The sequence below is a fragment of the Aethalodelphis obliquidens genome, unplaced genomic scaffold (genome assembly GCF_003676395.1).
Source record: "Aethalodelphis obliquidens isolate GAN/ISIS:26980383/991018 unplaced genomic scaffold, ASM367639v1 scaffold9, whole genome shotgun sequence".
NCBI classification, from domain to species: Eukaryota; Metazoa; Chordata; class Mammalia; order Artiodactyla; family Delphinidae; genus Aethalodelphis; species Aethalodelphis obliquidens.
Genome location: NW_020837953.1, coordinates 27,382,846 through 27,399,121, shown reverse-complemented (window position 1 = coordinate 27,399,121; position 16,276 = coordinate 27,382,846). Strand labels below are relative to the sequence as shown.

General features: G+C 50.9%; 2 protein-coding genes across 4 annotated transcripts; one reads left to right on the top strand and one right to left on the bottom strand.

Moving 5' to 3' along the window:
- Window positions 1–1,585: 1,585 nt before the first annotated feature.
- On the top strand, window positions 1,586–12,211 carry HDAC1 (histone deacetylase 1). Of its 3 annotated transcripts, XM_027109286.1 has the most exons (11): window positions 1,590–4,315; window positions 6,022–6,160; window positions 6,621–6,762; window positions 7,867–7,959; window positions 9,126–9,234; window positions 9,316–9,456; window positions 10,006–10,114; window positions 10,207–10,337; window positions 10,592–10,744; window positions 11,282–11,330; window positions 11,601–12,211. In XM_027109286.1, the coding sequence occupies exons 1-11, from the start codon at window positions 4,228–4,230 to the stop codon at window positions 11,626–11,628; spliced, it is 1,182 nt and encodes a 393-aa protein (XP_026965087.1). In that variant the 5' UTR covers window positions 1,590–4,227; the 3' UTR covers window positions 11,629–12,211. The 3 variants fall into 3 exon arrangements, with proteins under 3 accessions (XP_026965088.1, XP_026965087.1, XP_026965089.1); XM_027109287.1 differs by lacking the exon at window positions 9,316–9,456 and having other exon boundaries at window positions 1,586–4,315; XM_027109288.1 differs by lacking the exon at window positions 1,590–4,315 and having other exon boundaries at window positions 6,042–6,541.
- Window positions 12,212–12,404: 193 nt separating this feature from the next.
- On the bottom strand, window positions 12,405–15,772 carry MARCKSL1 (MARCKS like 1). The gene is made up of 3 exons (XM_027109289.1): window positions 15,461–15,772; window positions 14,496–14,685; window positions 12,405–13,675 (listed from the first exon to the last, which is right to left on the bottom strand). Exons 1-3 carry the CDS (start codon window positions 15,490–15,492, stop codon window positions 13,166–13,168), a joined length of 732 nt encoding a protein of 243 aa, XP_026965090.1. The 5' UTR covers window positions 15,493–15,772; the 3' UTR covers window positions 12,405–13,165.
- Between the last annotated feature and the right edge of the window lie 504 nt (window positions 15,773–16,276).

Here is a 16,276-nt window from a genome sequence, read left to right as displayed (position 1 = left end):
CTGAATAGCCAAAGCAGTCTTGAGGGAAAAAAACGGAGCTGGAGGAATCAGACTCCCTGACTTCAGACTGTACCTCAAAGCTACAGTAATCAAGACAATATGGTACTGGCACAAGAACAGAAATATAGATTAATGGAACAGGATAGAAAGCCCAGAGATAAACCCATGCACCTATGGTCAACTGATCTATAGCAAAGGAGGCAAGAACATACAATGGAGAAAAGAGAGTCTCTTCAATAAGTGGTGCTGGGGGGCCTTCCCTGGTGGCGCAGTGATTGAGAATCTGCCTGCTAATGCAGGGGACACGGGTTCGAGCCCTGGTCTGGGAGGATCCCACATGCCGCAGAGCAACTAGGCCCGTGAGCCACAACTACTGAGCCTGTGCATCTGGAGCCTGTGCTCCGCAACAGGAGAGGCCGCGACAGTGAGAGGCCCGCGCACCGCGATGAAGAGTGGCCCCCGCTTGCCACAACTAGAGAAAGCCCTCGCACGGAAACGAAGACCCAACACAGCAAAAATAAATTAATTAATTAATAAACTCCTACCCCCAACATCCAAAAAAAAAAAAAAAAAAAAAGCCTTTTAAAAAAAAAAAATAAAAAAAATAAGTGGTGCTGGGAAAACTGGACAGCTACATGTAAAAGAATGAAACTGGAACATTCCCTAACACCATACGTAAACAAATCAAAGGACAAAGGATTACTCTCCAAAATATATAAACAACTTATGCAGCTCAATATTAAAAAAACAAACAACTCAATCCAAAAATGGGCAGAAGTCCTAAATAGACACTTCCCCAAAGAAGAGAGAAGAAGCACATGAAAAGCTGCTCAACATCACTAATTATTAGAGAAATGCAAATAAAAACTACAATGAGGTATCACCTCACACCGGTTAGAATGGGCATCATCAGAAAATCTACAAACAACAAATGCTGGAGAGGGTGTGGAGAAAAGGGAACCCTCTTGCACTGTTGGTGGGAATGTAAATTGATACAGCCACTATGGAGAACACTATGGAGGTTCCTTAAAAAACTAAAAATAGAAATACCAGATTTCTAGAATTCTAGAATTACCAGAATTACCAGATGGCCCAGCGATCCCATTACTGGGCATATACCCAGAGAAAACCATAATTCAATAAAACACATGCACCCCAATGTTCATTGCAGAACTATTTGCAATAGCCAGGTCATGGAAGCAACCTAAATGCCCATCGACAGACGAATGGATAAAGAAGATGTGGTACATATATACAATGGAATATTACTCAGCCATAAAAAGGAATGAAATTGGGTCATTTGTAGAGACGTGGATGGATCTAGAGACTGTCATACAGAGTGAAGTAAGTCAGAAAGAAAAACAAATATCGTATATTAATGCATATATGTGGAACCTAGAAAAATGGTACAGTTGAACTGGTTTGTAGGGCAGAAATAGAGACACAGATGTAGAGAACAAATGTATGGACACCAAGGGGGGAAAGTGGCACGGGGGAGTGGTGGTGGTGGGACGAATTGGGAGATTGGGATTGACATATATACGCTAATATGTATAATATAGATAACTGATAAGAACCTGCTGTATAAAAAAATAAAATTAAATTAAAAAATTTTTTAAAAAAAAGGATGAGGTTCTCTAAGTACTTCAAGGCACCTTACTGACTTGATTCAGAGAGATGTCACTAGTGCAGTGCTTTATAACCAGGGGTGTCTACAGGGACAATAACAGGGATGAAGAGCTGAGTTTTTTTCAGTATTTACCAACACCTAACCTAGGAAGTTAATACATGTAATAAGACCAAATAAGTCTGGTTTCCTTGCTCTTGCTAGGATGTAATTTAAATGCTTTATTGTCACTTTGAGAATCTTAAGCAGAAGTTCTGACATAATTTTTAATAATTAAAAATGGGAACATAAATAAATGCGATTTTTATTTTTGGCAGATAGTCTATCAAAACATGAGGCTTATGGTAGAAACGTGATAAAAGGGACTTGTGCTGGTAAAATTTGGAGGCATTCTTGTCCATTTTGTAGATGTATAAACTGAAACCCAGGGAGGTGAGATGACTGTCCCAGGGTCACACAGCAAGATAGTGGTGGAATGGAGAATGGAACTCTGGTTTCCTGATTCTGGACTATTTTAAAATATGTTGCACATAAAATATTTCAGACACACACACAAAACTATAAAAAATTATACAATGATCAAACATGTCCCTACAACCAGCCTAAGAAAGAAAACATTGCCAGTACAGTTGAAGCCCTCCTGGGCACCTCTCTTTGATCACATGCCCTTCCTCTTCTACTCCCCTCTCCACCCCATTCCCACCACCACCAAGGTGTAAGCACTATCCTGAAGTCAGTGTTTAATCCCATGTGTCTCTTGCTGCAGTATATGCTTTTTAGTGCCTTCTTGACCTACGTCTGCTCCCCCATCTCTCACCCAGTATTGCTCCCCATCAGTCTAAAGCCAGCCTAAGAATGAGAGAAGTTTTATAGTGGGAAGAGGGAAAACCCATAGAAAAGTCCTCCCTAGTCTCACAGATTAGTCCCAAGTGAGGGTCTGCTCTCCCATTTTACCCCTTTTCCATCTGTAATCACACAGCTCCCTTGAGCTGGGAATAATGGACTGGCCATCTGAGCCACATGTTGGTTTGGGGCCTGAAGGAATATATTTTTTCTCGTTTCTAAAATACCAATTTCTTGTCATGGGAGCTCCACATCTCAAACAGGAGTATAAGCAAAGGTTTGGGAACCCAGACAGACCAAGCCCACTGAAGGAGGAAGCAGCCAGAGAGGGAAATCAATTGCCGATGGATAAATAAATAGCCTGGCCTCAGGGACCAAAGTTCTTATTGACACAGCCTCCCAGTGTTTACCTGGGAAGTGGGGGAGAGAGCCACCTACTGCTTACCCCCATACACACGCCACCTTTCCTCGGAGCACTGTGCTTGGCAGGGCACCAGATCAGAGCACCCTCCCAAGTTTAGGGCAGTGCCAGAGGTGGTAACTCTTGTGGTTATTGCAGACCTTGAGCTTCAGCTGTGTCTCAAGAGGTCACCACAGTCTAAGCTGGGCTCTCCTACCCTCCTCATCCTAGGGCTCCTCCTCCTTGCTCTACTTTGGGAACCCCTGTTGATAATAATGCATGCAATGGGAAGACTGGGACAAGAGAACGAGAATTTAGCCCCACCCCTGCCTCTAACTTCTGTATATCATTGACATCTCAGCAGTTTCCTTTTCTGTGAGAGCAGACTTGGAGCCATAAGGTTCCTCTGTAGCTCTGAGTCTGCAGCCTTCAGGTGTGCTTCCCTTCCTGTCTTTTTCATTTTATTTGCATTATTGTTTGCATGTGGTTCCACATTATGTGTTAGTTTGTACTTTTACCCCTTAGGCCTGAAATAACTTTCCTCCAGTTGTCACTTGGTATAGTAGAAGAGCACTGGACTGTGGGAGTCAGGACACCTGGACTCTGGTTCTACCACTGCCTGGTTATATAACCCTGGGCGAGTCACTTAGCTTCTCCACATCTGTTTGTTCCTCTGCACAGTGGGGTTGATATTTGTCTCGTCCAGCTTTTATGGGCTTGTTAGGATCAAATGAGACTGTGTATGTGAAATTACTGGGGAAGAGGCCAGAGTATATTTTCGTAGGCTTTTAGGACAGGCAGACCAATCCTTGAATACCGCCTCTGCCATTTACTGACAGTTCACCTCTTTGAGCCTGTTTTTCCATTTATAAAATAGGACCAAACCCTACCTCAGGTGTGTGAGGATAAACGACACCAGGTACTTAAAGCACTGAGCATAGTGTCTGGCACGTTGTTAAGCATCCAGTGGATGACAGTATAGGTCTCTGTTCTTCACTTCCTTGTTGGCCAGCTGGAGTGAGGTCCAGGAACAAACCCAGGCTGGAATAAGAGGCTGTATTTTTCTCCCTCAGGAATGAACCAACATTTTCCAAGTATTTACTTGCTAAATGCTTCCCCATATAAGATTTCTATCAATCTTCTCAACAATTGGGTAAGGTGGATGTCATTATTGCTAGTTATAGATAATGAACGAAAGCTCAACAAAGTTAAGTGACTGGACCCAGTCACACAGCCAGTAAGTAGTAGAGCCTGGACAAGAACCCAAGCCTTCTGAATCCAAATTCTGCATTTTTTCCATCAGCTCATAAATATGTAAACAAAAACTAAAGGAAATTGTGGAAACTAACCTTTTCCTATGTTTTTTCAAGTTAACGTTGGTGAGGACTGTCCGGTATTTGATGGCCTCTTTGAGTTCTGTCAGCTATCTACTGGTGGCTCTGTGGGTAAGGAATATACATCCCTCCTTAAAGGCTGTGCTGGGTTGTACTAGTGAGGTCTGTCTTTTAGGCCACTATCCCAATGAGGCTGACCTGTGACCATGTAAAATGGTCCTGTGAGTTTTTACCTGAGGTCTTGAAAATGTCCTGGTTTAGTCCCAGCCCAGGTTCAATCTGACATGGTACAGACAGGTGTCCTTGGCTGTCCTCTCCTACCAAGACATCCTATATACAGGAACTCTCTGCAGACCTCATGGGCTTGTTGAGATGCTGTACATAAAAGTAACTTGTGAACTGCACAGTGCTATAAAAATGGGAAGTGTCATCATCTGTCTTACAAAAGAGTATGGTAATTACCTTTGGAGGTCAGAAATACTCCCCACGCATCTCCCACTTCCATTTGTAATGTCTAGATTACCTCCAGGATCACTCTACGCTTTCTTTTTTTTTTCTTTTAAAATTTAGGAAGTTTTTTTTTTTTTTTTAATTAATTAATTTTGGCTGCACTGGGTCTTAGTTGCAGCGTGCGGGATCTTTAGTTACGGCATGTATGCGAGATCTAGTTCCCCAACAGGGGATCAAACCTGGGCCCCCTGCATTGGGAGCGGGAAGTCCCACTCTACCCTTTTTTAACAAATGTTTATTTTTCTATGATCATTGTTTTTTCTCCTCCCCCCTCGCTACCACCTCCTAATGTAATCTCAGAAAACAAAGAAGTGCACAGGGAAAAAAACTGACTACAATCACACTGTCCACAGATAACCATCATTACCATTTTGGTGTTTGTACATCCATGCTTTTTTCTGTGTGCATATATCTGGACATAACATATATACATCTGTATTTTACAAAAAAATGTGTCATATATATGTACAGTTTTGTGCCTACATTTTTTACTCAGTAAATCATTTTATTTATTTAAGTTTTTAATTTATTTATTTTTGGCCACTCCATGTGGCTTGGGGGATCTTAGTTCCCTGACCAGGGCTTGAACCCCGGTCCCCAGCAGTGGAAGCGTGGAGTCCTAACCACTGGACCGCCAGGGAATTCCCTCTATGTTTTTTTTTGTTTGTTTGTTTTTTTGGGGTACATGGGCCTCTCACTGCTGTGGCCTCTCCCGTTGTGGAGCACAGGCTCCGGACACGCAGGCTCAGCGGCCATGGCTCACGGGCCCAGCCGCTTCGTGGCATGTGGGATCTTCCCAGACCGGGGCACGAACCTGTGTCCCCTGCATCGGCAGGCGGACTCTTAACCACTGCGCCACCAGGGAAGCCCCTCTTCAAAACGTTTTGACCATGCACCACATTTAGAAGTACTTACACTTGCAATCCAGGTTATGCATGCACGTGCACAACACCCTCTCTCACTCTGAAGCCAGTTTCACAAAACAGTGGTTACCTTTACTATTATTCTGATATTTTTATTCTAGTCTGTCTCATTTAAAAATATATATACTAATCATAACCCATTAAACCAATTTTAAGGCCTACTAGTGAGTTACCACCTTCAGTTTGGAAAACAGTTTTTTTAGAGTAGCCAATATCATGTTTATTCCTATTGGAATAGGGTAGGGGGAGAGGACTGGCTTGTGAATTGTACAATACAGCTGTTGAATAGGCAGGTCCTACCTCTCACTGGGTTCCCTTGGCTTCTTGGAGGAAAGGGAGAGAGTGGCTTGATAACAGGCTTGTGTTCTTTCTTCCCACGTCCAGCAAGTGCCGTGAAACTTAATAAGCAGCAGACGGACATCGCTGTGAATTGGGCTGGGGGCCTACACCATGCAAAGAAGTCCGAGGCATCTGGCTTCTGTTACGTCAATGATATCGTCTTGGCCATCCTGGAACTGCTAAAGTATGCCTTCCTGGCCTTGTCTCTTGGAGGAGCACCTTAGGCCAGGTTCCCATTTCCCCCTCCCCCGGGCTTGCCTCCCTAGTTTGCTTTTCCTAGCAGTGTGCTGGCTAGGATGTGTTCGGTGAGTGTCTCTGGCCATCCTCTCCTTGACGGGGTCTTGATTTGATCTGAGCCCACGGCAAGATCAGGGGCAGGCGCTGCTCAGATCCTGCCTCCAGAGTGTCCCTGTGTGGCTGGAGTTGACCCTGGCTGTAGAGTAGGAAGATCGGACTTGATCGGCTTGGTCAGGCCTCTGGAGACACCCTGCCGCTCTTCCACCTTCCTTCAGCCAGTTTCCACGTCTCTGGTGCTTAGAGATACCTGAGGGAGGCAGCCAGCCCGGTAAGCTGGGACCTGGCGCCCTTGGCGCGTCCCACTCCCAAAGAGCCCCCAGAACCCCCTGACCCCCTTCTGATCCTAGGTATCACCAGAGGGTGCTGTATATTGACATTGATATTCACCACGGCGATGGCGTGGAAGAGGCCTTCTATACCACAGACCGAGTCATGACTGTGTCCTTTCATAAATATGGAGAGTACTTCCCAGGAACTGGGGACCTACGGGTGAGAACTCCCTTCAGGGGCCAACCAGCTCACCCTCAGCTGCCAGCTCTTAACTCTCCTATCTCATGTCACCCAAAACCACTTCCTGCGTCTTCTGCCATTCAGAATACCACACCCCAGCCTGGGACACCTGCCATGGTCTCTTTCCCTCTCTTATTCTGGAGGAAGGGAATGATGGTACATAAAGGGTTGGAAGGGATGGGGGTCTCCTGACTATTGCACTTCCCTCCTGGCCACAGCTGAGTTGCATTACACTATTCACATGTCCCAGACAGCTTGAATTTTAGGCTAGAAACATCAGGTTCTTTCCCACAGGCTAGGAATTGGGACCTTTATGGACCATCTCAAGGGTTCTTAATGTTTTTAGGTTACCCTCCCCTTTGACCATCTGACTGAAAGCTATGTACTCTCTCCCCATAAGTACATGAAATTTTACATTTGTTATCAAATAGTTAATAGATGCCTCCTCCTACTGAAGCCCATCCATGGACCTCAGGATAAGAATCCCTGGAAACTGATTCATTAAACTATTCTGCTTTGTGAGAGCATGAATACAATGAAACCAGCCATTTTGCCATGCCAGTGGCCCTTGGGTGAAAAAGTGGCACTAATTCAGTTGTTTGCCGTGGCAAGCATTATAATAACTGAGCCTTTCCAATTTTGAAGAATTCTTCTTCCGTTTCTGCTTTCCTTCCACACCTCCCTAGAGAGGAGAGTGGTGGGTAGAGGAGTGAGCAGTAAAGCGCTCTGGAAAGGAAAGGGTTGTCGTGGGGTGGGTGTTATTTCTATGGTCCAGCCCCCAGCCACCTTTAACCCAGTCCAGGGGGAGAGGTCTCATGCTGTGTGGTAGGATATTCAGTCTCTGGTTCCATAAATGATTCTCAGCCTGGGTGCAGACTCAGTGGTGTGTCCAGAGACGTGAGCTAGACTTGTTCCACCAGTGAGGGGAATGGTGCTAACCTGCTCTGTCCCTGGCCCACCTCATGGGCCCAGCTTATCTCTCTTAGAACCACTGCTTCTTTCCTTAGCCTTCCAGCCCTCATCCTTGAACTTCCTCCTAGCTTCATCATCTTTCAGTTTTACTTTAATGTGCTTCTTGATTAGGATATTGGGGCTGGCAAAGGCAAGTATTACGCTGTTAACTACCCGCTCCGAGATGGGATTGATGACGAGTCCTATGAGGCCATTTTCAAGCCGGTAAGTGGCTTAGGCTTATCCACCACTGGGCTATAAACAGGATTGATCTAAGGGAGGGGTAGCAAAACACCTCCAGTGTACTTCGGGATCTCTCCCCACTGAGAGGCTGGCTGGAAATGAGATGTGTTTGAACCCTGGATTGCATGCTGTGTGGCCAGTTAGGGGAACAAAATTCATCCAGATATTTACTGATGCCTTCTGTGGGTCAGGCCCTCTGCTGGATATAAGAATAGCTAAGACATGATCCATGCCCTTGAAGACCTCACAGTCTGTGGTGTGGGAGGCAAGCACATCCCTGACAGCATGTGGTCAGTGCTGTTTTTGAGGGATGAACATGGGCTGGGGAAAGCGTAGTCAGAGATGATTTCACAGAGGTAGTGACATTTGAGCTGGACTTTGAGAAATGAGGAGTTACCCACGTGAAGGAGGCGGGGGCTGGAGGGGAGGGGTGGCATTCAGCAGAGGGAACAGCACCAGCAGAAGCATAGAGGTGCCAATACGTGGTATGTAGGCCAGTATGATGTGAGGGAGGAGTGTTGAAGGATGTGGTGGGAAATGTTTGTCGGGGTCAGTATTTCAAAGGTAGCCTTGAATGCCATGCTGAGGAGTTAAATCTTCACCTGTAAGCAATAAGGAACCATTACTAGAGTAGTAACCTAGTTAGGTTAGGTTAGGTAGTCGTTTAGCAAACACCAGGTGCCTACTATGTACCTTGTAGCAAGGGCAACAGAAAAGCCTAAGTTATGGTCTCTGTCCTCAGTTACATTAGAATCTAGTGAGAATGAGATAAACAAAAGTGAAGCGCCTCCTCACAGTATAAGGCTCAAAGTCTGCAGGACCAAATGCGTAGAGCAGATGCAGCTAAGGGCTGCATCAGAAGGGCTTCTTGGAGCAACGAAAGGAGGGAAAGATCTAGGGAATTGATAAGGAGGTTGTCTTAGGCTCCTTATTAGAGCTAGAAGGCTCTTGGAGATCCTCTCAAATTGGAAAACTGAACAAATTGGGGAAATGAGAAGCCCAGGCTTGTACTCCCTTTTCTCTGAGGGAGAGTGGAAAGGTAGGAGTGAGTGATAAGGAACCAAAGAAAGTGCTGCACCCACACTTTTCAGCCTGAACCTCAAATAGCTTTTCTTGAGGCTGGTAGTGACCAGGTTGTGTCCTTTCAGGTCATGTCCAAAGTAATGGAGATGTTCCAGCCCAGTGCCGTCGTCTTACAGTGTGGCTCTGACTCCTTGTCTGGTGATCGGTTAGGTTGCTTCAATTTGACCATCAAAGGTGAGGCCAGGTAGCATAGAGACGGGAGGGCAGGGTCCTGCTGGGTGCTCCTGCAACTTGGCACACCTTCTCCCACCAAAGGGCACGCCAAGTGTGTGGAATTTGTGAAGAGCTTCAACCTGCCTATGCTGATGCTGGGAGGAGGTGGCTACACCATTCGTAATGTCGCCCGGTGCTGGACATACGAAACAGCTGTGGCCCTGGACACAGAGATCCCTAATGGTAATAGCTGCAGGGCCAGATTGGGCTGGGCAGCGCAGGAGCTCACGTGCCCCTTTCCCATTGGCTCTACAACCTCTCCTCTTCAGAGTCTGATTCTCCTGCTATCCTCTTGTGGTTTTCAGACCGTAGCTGTCAGTTTTTTTCTGAGTCCTTTAGTTGACCCTGTCCCCTGTCCCTCAGCTGCTGGTCTGGACAAAATTATCAGTGCTTATCTATAGCTTTGGAATTCATACTCTGTAGGGTAACTGGGGTAGTGACTGAGGGAGTGCTCGCAATGAATATTGCCTAAATTTTTCTAAACCAGGGGCTTCAGCCTGCTTCATACACACACACGTGCACGTATGCACACAAACACACCACTGGTGTGGACACTGGAGAATGGCTTTAAAAAAAATTGAAATCCTATAGGTACCCAAGCCTCACCCTATCTTGGAGGCATGCTTCTCTGTTTGATAGTTGGGCTCACAGGTCCAGATAAACCTACAGATGCTTTTCTCAGGGTCCCATGGTGGCCAGTCTCTTAACTCTCTCACCCTCTGCCCCAATTAGAGCTTCCATACAACGACTACTTCGAATACTTTGGACCAGATTTCAAACTTCACATCAGTCCTTCCAATATGACTAACCAGAACACTAATGAGTACCTGGAAAAGATCAAGTGAGTATATCCTCCCCCACACCCCTAACAACATTCCAGGCTCTGGTTGGTCCTTGACCAGAGCCCAGCCACCTCTCTACCATTGGCCACAGACAGCGACTGTTTGAGAACCTGAGAATGCTGCCCCACGCGCCTGGGGTCCAAATGCAGGCCATTCCTGAGGATGCCATTCCAGAGGAGAGTGGCGATGAGGATGAAGAAGACCCTGACAAGCGCATTTCAAGTAAGACCGAGACCCAGGGGCCTCCACCTTCCTACTCCGCAGGCAGTTCTGACTTCCCTCCACTGTTCCTGGCTCCACATTCTCCCCAAGCTGCCCACCTGTTGAGAAACCCAAGTACCTGTGCCTGTAGGGATAATTTAGAGGGTCCAGGTCCCCTTCCCTTGGTGTCTTTTGGGGGAACATGCAAGAAAGCGCTGGGCAGACCCTGAGATAAAGAATCTGCTCTCCCACCCATATTTTCCATTACTTCCCAGTCTGTTCCTCGGACAAACGAATTGCCTGTGAGGAAGAGTTCTCCGACTCTGACGAGGAGGGAGAAGGCGGTCGCAAGAACTCTTCCAACTTCAAAAAAGCCAAGAGAGTCAAAACAGAAGATGAGAAAGAGAAAGACCCAGAAGAGAAGAAAGGTGGGTTTGGGTTGGGCCAGGACTTGGATCTTGAGCCCCAGGCCCTGGAGGAGGAATTTATGTAGGGCACTGGGAGGAGGGAGCTGACTCAGGCCCTGCCAGCTCCTTAGGGCTCTTCCTTAGCTACTTGGGCCTTTCACTGGTTCCCAGAAGTGGCAGGGCCCACAAAAGAATGAAACTCAGTTCGTCATCTTCACTGGCTGATTGAGCCCTGCCAGGCTCCAGAGCCAGGGACATGCCTGGGCTCCCCGTGGTCGGGAGCATGGCTCTCACATACCACCCAAGACCTTTTCTCAGTGCTTCACCCCAGTTTCCCAGGGGGCTGCCTCCACCCACCGGGTTCAGGCTCTAGCAGGCTGGGAAACCGGTCCAACCTGTTTGTCCTCTGCAGGGCTCGCTGGGAGGGCCTGGGATGGGCTTTTCTCTCTTTTGTATGTCCAGTGAGCTGTAGTGTTGGGGAAGGGGTTTCAAAGTGGAGATCCCATGGGTCTTTCCAGAGGGGCTGCCCTTGGCCATCCCTGCACTCTTATGTTCTAGAAGTCACAGAAGAGGAGAAAACCAAGGAGGAGAAGCAAGAAGCCAAAGGGTGAGGAAGGAGCTGTCTATCATCTCCCTGGCATTGGAGCACCAGCCCCTTTGTCCCACCACGCTGAGAGGGAAGGCGCAGGGACAGCTGGTCCAGCTTACAAAGGCCTCTTTCAGGGACCAGTCTGTCTGTCTCTGCAGTTCTAGGCAGAGCTAGGAAGCCCCAGCCTTTAGCAGTCACCTGGGCAGCCGGGGTCCTGTGGAAGTCATTGTACCCACACTTTTGCCTCTAGGGTGGGTTATCTCATGCCAATCTCTGCTCTCTCCACAGGGTCAAGGAGGAGGTCAAGTTGGCCTGAACAGACCTCTCCAGTTCTGGCTTCTTGCCAAGTTCCCCACCTTTATCCCACAACCCCTCAGATTTTATATTTTCTATTTCTCTGTGTATTTATATAAAAATATATTAAATATAAATATCCCCAGGGACTAGACAGGAACCAGGGCCCTGAGCTCAGGGCACACGTGTTAGGTGAGCTTTTCTAGTAGCTGCCTTGCCACCCATCCCTCCCGAACTCTTTAATTTTGAACCATAACGGATGCCAGGTCTGGGTGGAAGGGATACACTTAAAGCAGCCATAGGACAAAATCTTGAAGTGCCTGCTTTGAAAAGGTGCCCTTATTGAGCATTTTAGAAGGGGTGGCTGGGTCTTCAGGGACTCCCTGTTGTTCTCAGGCTCTTGTCATCAGCCATTCTTAGATTGATTCTGTTCTCATACCTTCCCACTGGCCCCCAGTGAGCCAAGAAACTCACACTGCCTGCCCTCTCTGTCCTCCCCCCAATTCTGCAGATGAAGATTGGTAGTCTAGTTTCCTTTTTGAGATACTATTTTCATTTTTGTGAGAATCTTTGTAATAAAATGGTACATTTCTACACCCTCCTGAGCTTGTCTCCTAGTAGTATCCCTGGGTTCATTTCGACTCCACTTCCCTGCCCTTCTGGTGTCCATGAGGATCTGGGCAACCCCTCAAAAACAAAAGAACCCCACAAACTTACCTGTCTCAGTCCCCCCTCAAGGTTTGAGGTAGACCAGTCTTCTCACCCTACCCCAGAAGACCACTCATTAAAAAGCACCACTAAAGGGACGACATTTATTCCTTTTCCAAATGTTACAGTAAAACCAGGTGGAAGAGAATGGTTTTAGCAGTTAGAAAAAAAAAAAATTACAAATCTGGGGTTTGGCCATTAAAAGTTATTTACAACAATGGGAGGGGAAAAAAAAAAAAAGACAACAAGAAGTTGTTTCACATTACATACCTCCCCCCCACCCCAAAGCTTAATACTTGCTTACCAAGTCAAAAAAGAGACACAGTTGATTCACAAGCTGGAGGTTCGAACTTGAGTAAGACATTTAGAAAAACCTAGACAGGGGCAGTGTCCTCCCCAGCCCAGGGGCCACTAGGCCCAGCACAGGAGACTACAAACAACAGGGGAAGGTGGACACTCAGGGCGTGGGAGTAGGCACCCCCACCTCTGGCTCAGGGATTTGGGGAGTAAACAAAGCCTACTTGGAAAAGAACTGGGGAAGAAAACCAGCAACTGCCTTCTGCACAGGTGGGGACAGGGAAGGAGGCAGGGACAGGGGCAGGAGCATTTCACATCACTAACCTAACTTGGGAAACTGCAAGGGACCATCTTCAACTGGCCTTAAGAGGAAGACCAGATGGATGATGGGAGAATCCACAGGAGGGAGAGGAGGAGAGGGAACGTGGCTAGGGGGCAACAGCCCCTTCCTTTCTGGGCACAGGAAGGCAGCCAGGTCACCAGGTCCAGGCAGTGACCTCACAAGGACAGCACAGTTTTTGCAGCTTAGAGATCACCCACCTGCCCCCACCCAGCTACTCATTCTGCTCACTCGCTGGTGTAGGGCCACTCTCCGGCCCCGAGGGAGTGGATGGCTCTGCGGCCTGGGGCCCTGCCTCTTCTGTGTCTCCTCCCTTGGAGGCAGCGCTAGCCTCTGCCCCTTTGGCCTGGGGCTCCTGGCTCTCAGGGGTGGCAGCATCCTTCCCTTCCAGGGCAGTGCCTTCCTCGCTGCAGGCACCGATCTCCCCCTGCTCCTGCTCTTCCTCTGTGGGTGAGGAGGCAGACGAATCACCCCCTCCCTCCTTCCGATTTCTCTTGAAGGACAGGCCACTCAATTTGAAAGGCTTCTTGAAAGAGAATTTCTTCTTCTTCTTGGGGGTCTCCTTGGGGGGGACCTCCCCCTTGGCCTCAGCGCCCTGGCTAGGGGGTGCCGGCTCGATGGCATCACCAGTGGCCCCGGCTGCCTCCTCTGTTCCGTTCACGGGGGTCGACTCCCCTTCACCTTTGGGGGATAAGTCTCCATTGCTTTTCACGTGGCCGTTCTCCTGCAGGGCAGAGGAGACAGCAATGAGGGCCGGGGCTCTTACTCCCCTCCCCCAGCCCGCCTCTGACCTCTTCCACGCAACGGGGTCCCGACTCGTTCCGCCGCACCCCCAGAGCCTGGTTGTAACCTCACCCCACAGCCGGCATCCCGTCAAACCTCTCCCTCCTGCCCCGCACAGGCGCGCAGGGGCCGCGGCCGACAGGAGGCGCTGGGGTCCCGGGGCCCCCACCCACCTCCCCCGGGGCGCGCTCTCTATTCCGCGCAAGGCCGCCCGCGGCCGCGGATCCCGGGCTGGCGGGCGAGCCGTGCAGCCGATATTGGGCGGGAAGCCGCCCCGGGGCGCTGTTCCCCACACCTGGACGGCCTATTTTCCCAGCCTCCTGCTTTGTGTAAACGGCCCCCACCCACCTCAGGCTCTCCCCACCTCGCGGCTCCTCCCTAAAAAAAGCCGTGGGCTATCGAGGTCGAGTCTGCGGGGGGAGTGCCCTCCCCTCCGGCCCCCGCCCCGCGGCCCCCGGGCGCCCCCTTGGCGCGGCCCAGCAGCGCCTTTGTTCCCCGCGCGGCACTCCGGGCGGCCAGGGGGCAGCGCCGGGGGCCGAGGCCGCGAACAAAGAAGGCGGCGGGGCCCGGCCGGCGCCCCCTCCCCGCCCCTCCCCTTGCTTCGCCCGCGGGGGCTGCGGCGCCGAGAACAAAGGGACCGGGCGGGGGAGGGGGCGCCGCGTGTCCCGGGCCGGACAAAGCGCGCGGCCCCGGCCCGAGGCCCTAGAGGGGGCGAGGTACGAGAGGAGGGGGACGAGTCGGGCCGTGCCGAGCGCACCCACCTGTCCGTTGACCTTAGCGGGGGAAGCGCCTGCTGCCTCCTCGGCGGTCACGTCGCCCCGGGGAGCCTTGGAGCTCTGGCTGCCCATGGTGGGGGGTTCTGCTGGGGGGCGCCCGGAGCCGCCCCGGGCTCGCGCCGCAGGGGATAGTTCGGTCGGGTGGGCCTGGCCGGCGGAGGGGTGGGGCTCGCGCCTGAGGGGGAGGGGTGTCGGGGGGAAACCTAGCTGCACCCCCGCTCCGTGCCGGACCCGCTAGCAACACCCGCCGCCGCTCCGCTCCGCGCCAGAATGCCGCCCGCCGCACGCCGAGCCGCCTATATATATGCGCCCGGAGCTCGGGGCGGGGCCGGACATTTAAATGAGCGCCCAATCGAGGGGCGGAGGCGGGCTCAAGTCGCGGGCCCCACTTGAGCGGTGGGCGACGCTGGCGGTCTGGTCTCCCCAATCCGCACGGCTACCGGGGGCAGGTGGGGTCCAGGGTGGGAAGGGGAGAGGCGGGTGCCTGAGGCGAGCCCAGAGGCGAGCCCAGAGGCGAGCTGGGTGGAGGGGGGCTCCTAGAGGAAAGAGGACAGAGCAGTCGTCCCTTCCTCTCACCGCCCACCTCTCAGGTGGACGCCCCAGCTCCTGGAGTGGCCCCCATCGCCTTGGTCCCGCATTGGCAGCCCCTGTCAGTCTCCCCCTAGAACTCTTCCAAGGGCTCACATGCCCAGACTCGTCAGCCGGCTGGTCCAGAGTTATTATGCTCCAGAGAATATGGTCATGGAAGTCGCAGGGCCCCAGCTGGGTTTTGTGCCCCCTCAGGCCGGGAGACCGGTCCGAGGTCCCGCCCACGTGCCTGCCTGTCCAGGGCAGCTTGGGAGGTTTGACCCACCGCAGGGTCACTCTGGTCAGACTGGTGAGGTCGTGCCTCATCCCTCCTCTCAGTCTCTTGGTGGCCCGTCACACTAAGCCCCCACAGATAAGCTCACCTTTGGTCCCTCCTGTTCTCAGCCTGAACCATGACAAAGTCCCATCTGGGGTGGTGCCGTGATCTTGAGGGGCATCTCCATCCCCATTTGAAAGCCGAGGAGCCTGAGGCTCAGAGACCTGGACATAACCTGTCTGACTTCGGTGCTCTCCCTTCACATCTGCTCCCCTACATCAGGGCTCCCCGAAGGGGGGGCGCTCAACAACCCTTAAAACACTCCAGTTCCTGAGGAGGAGGAGCCTTGGATGGCCCCTTCAGGACAGCCCCCAAGCTGCCCAGTCCAGCCGTCAGCCCCGCCTGAGTAGGGGAGCCCGGGGACAGGGGCAGGGGGGAGGAGGCTGGAGACTCTCCAGCTGGAGTCTCCTGCCACTCCCCCTAGCCCAGGCCAGGGGGAATCCCAGAGTCCTGGCTGGCCCCGGTTGTGTGTCTGGCTGCCTGCCCTCGGCCCCCAGGAGGAAGGGGATGGGGGCTGGAGGAAGCAAAGTGTTGCAAAAGCAAGGCTGTGTCCGGGACAGCTCAGCACGTCGCTCCCTTGCTCCTTCCCTCCTACAAGTATGGCCTCCTGGGAGGCCTGAGGCTGTGCGGTGTGGAGACACCCCAGGGACTGAGAAATCAGGAACTCCTACAGATCTGACAACAGAGGGGCGGGGCGGGCTGAGGTGGCTTCTACATACCAACTCACTCCTGTAGCCTCCATCCCCACCCCCACTCTGAGACTACAGAATACTCTCGGCTTCATTAGCACCCCCCATTTTACAGACTAGGACACTGAGGTTCGGAAAGGGAAAGTGACATGTCCAAGGGCACATAGCAGATA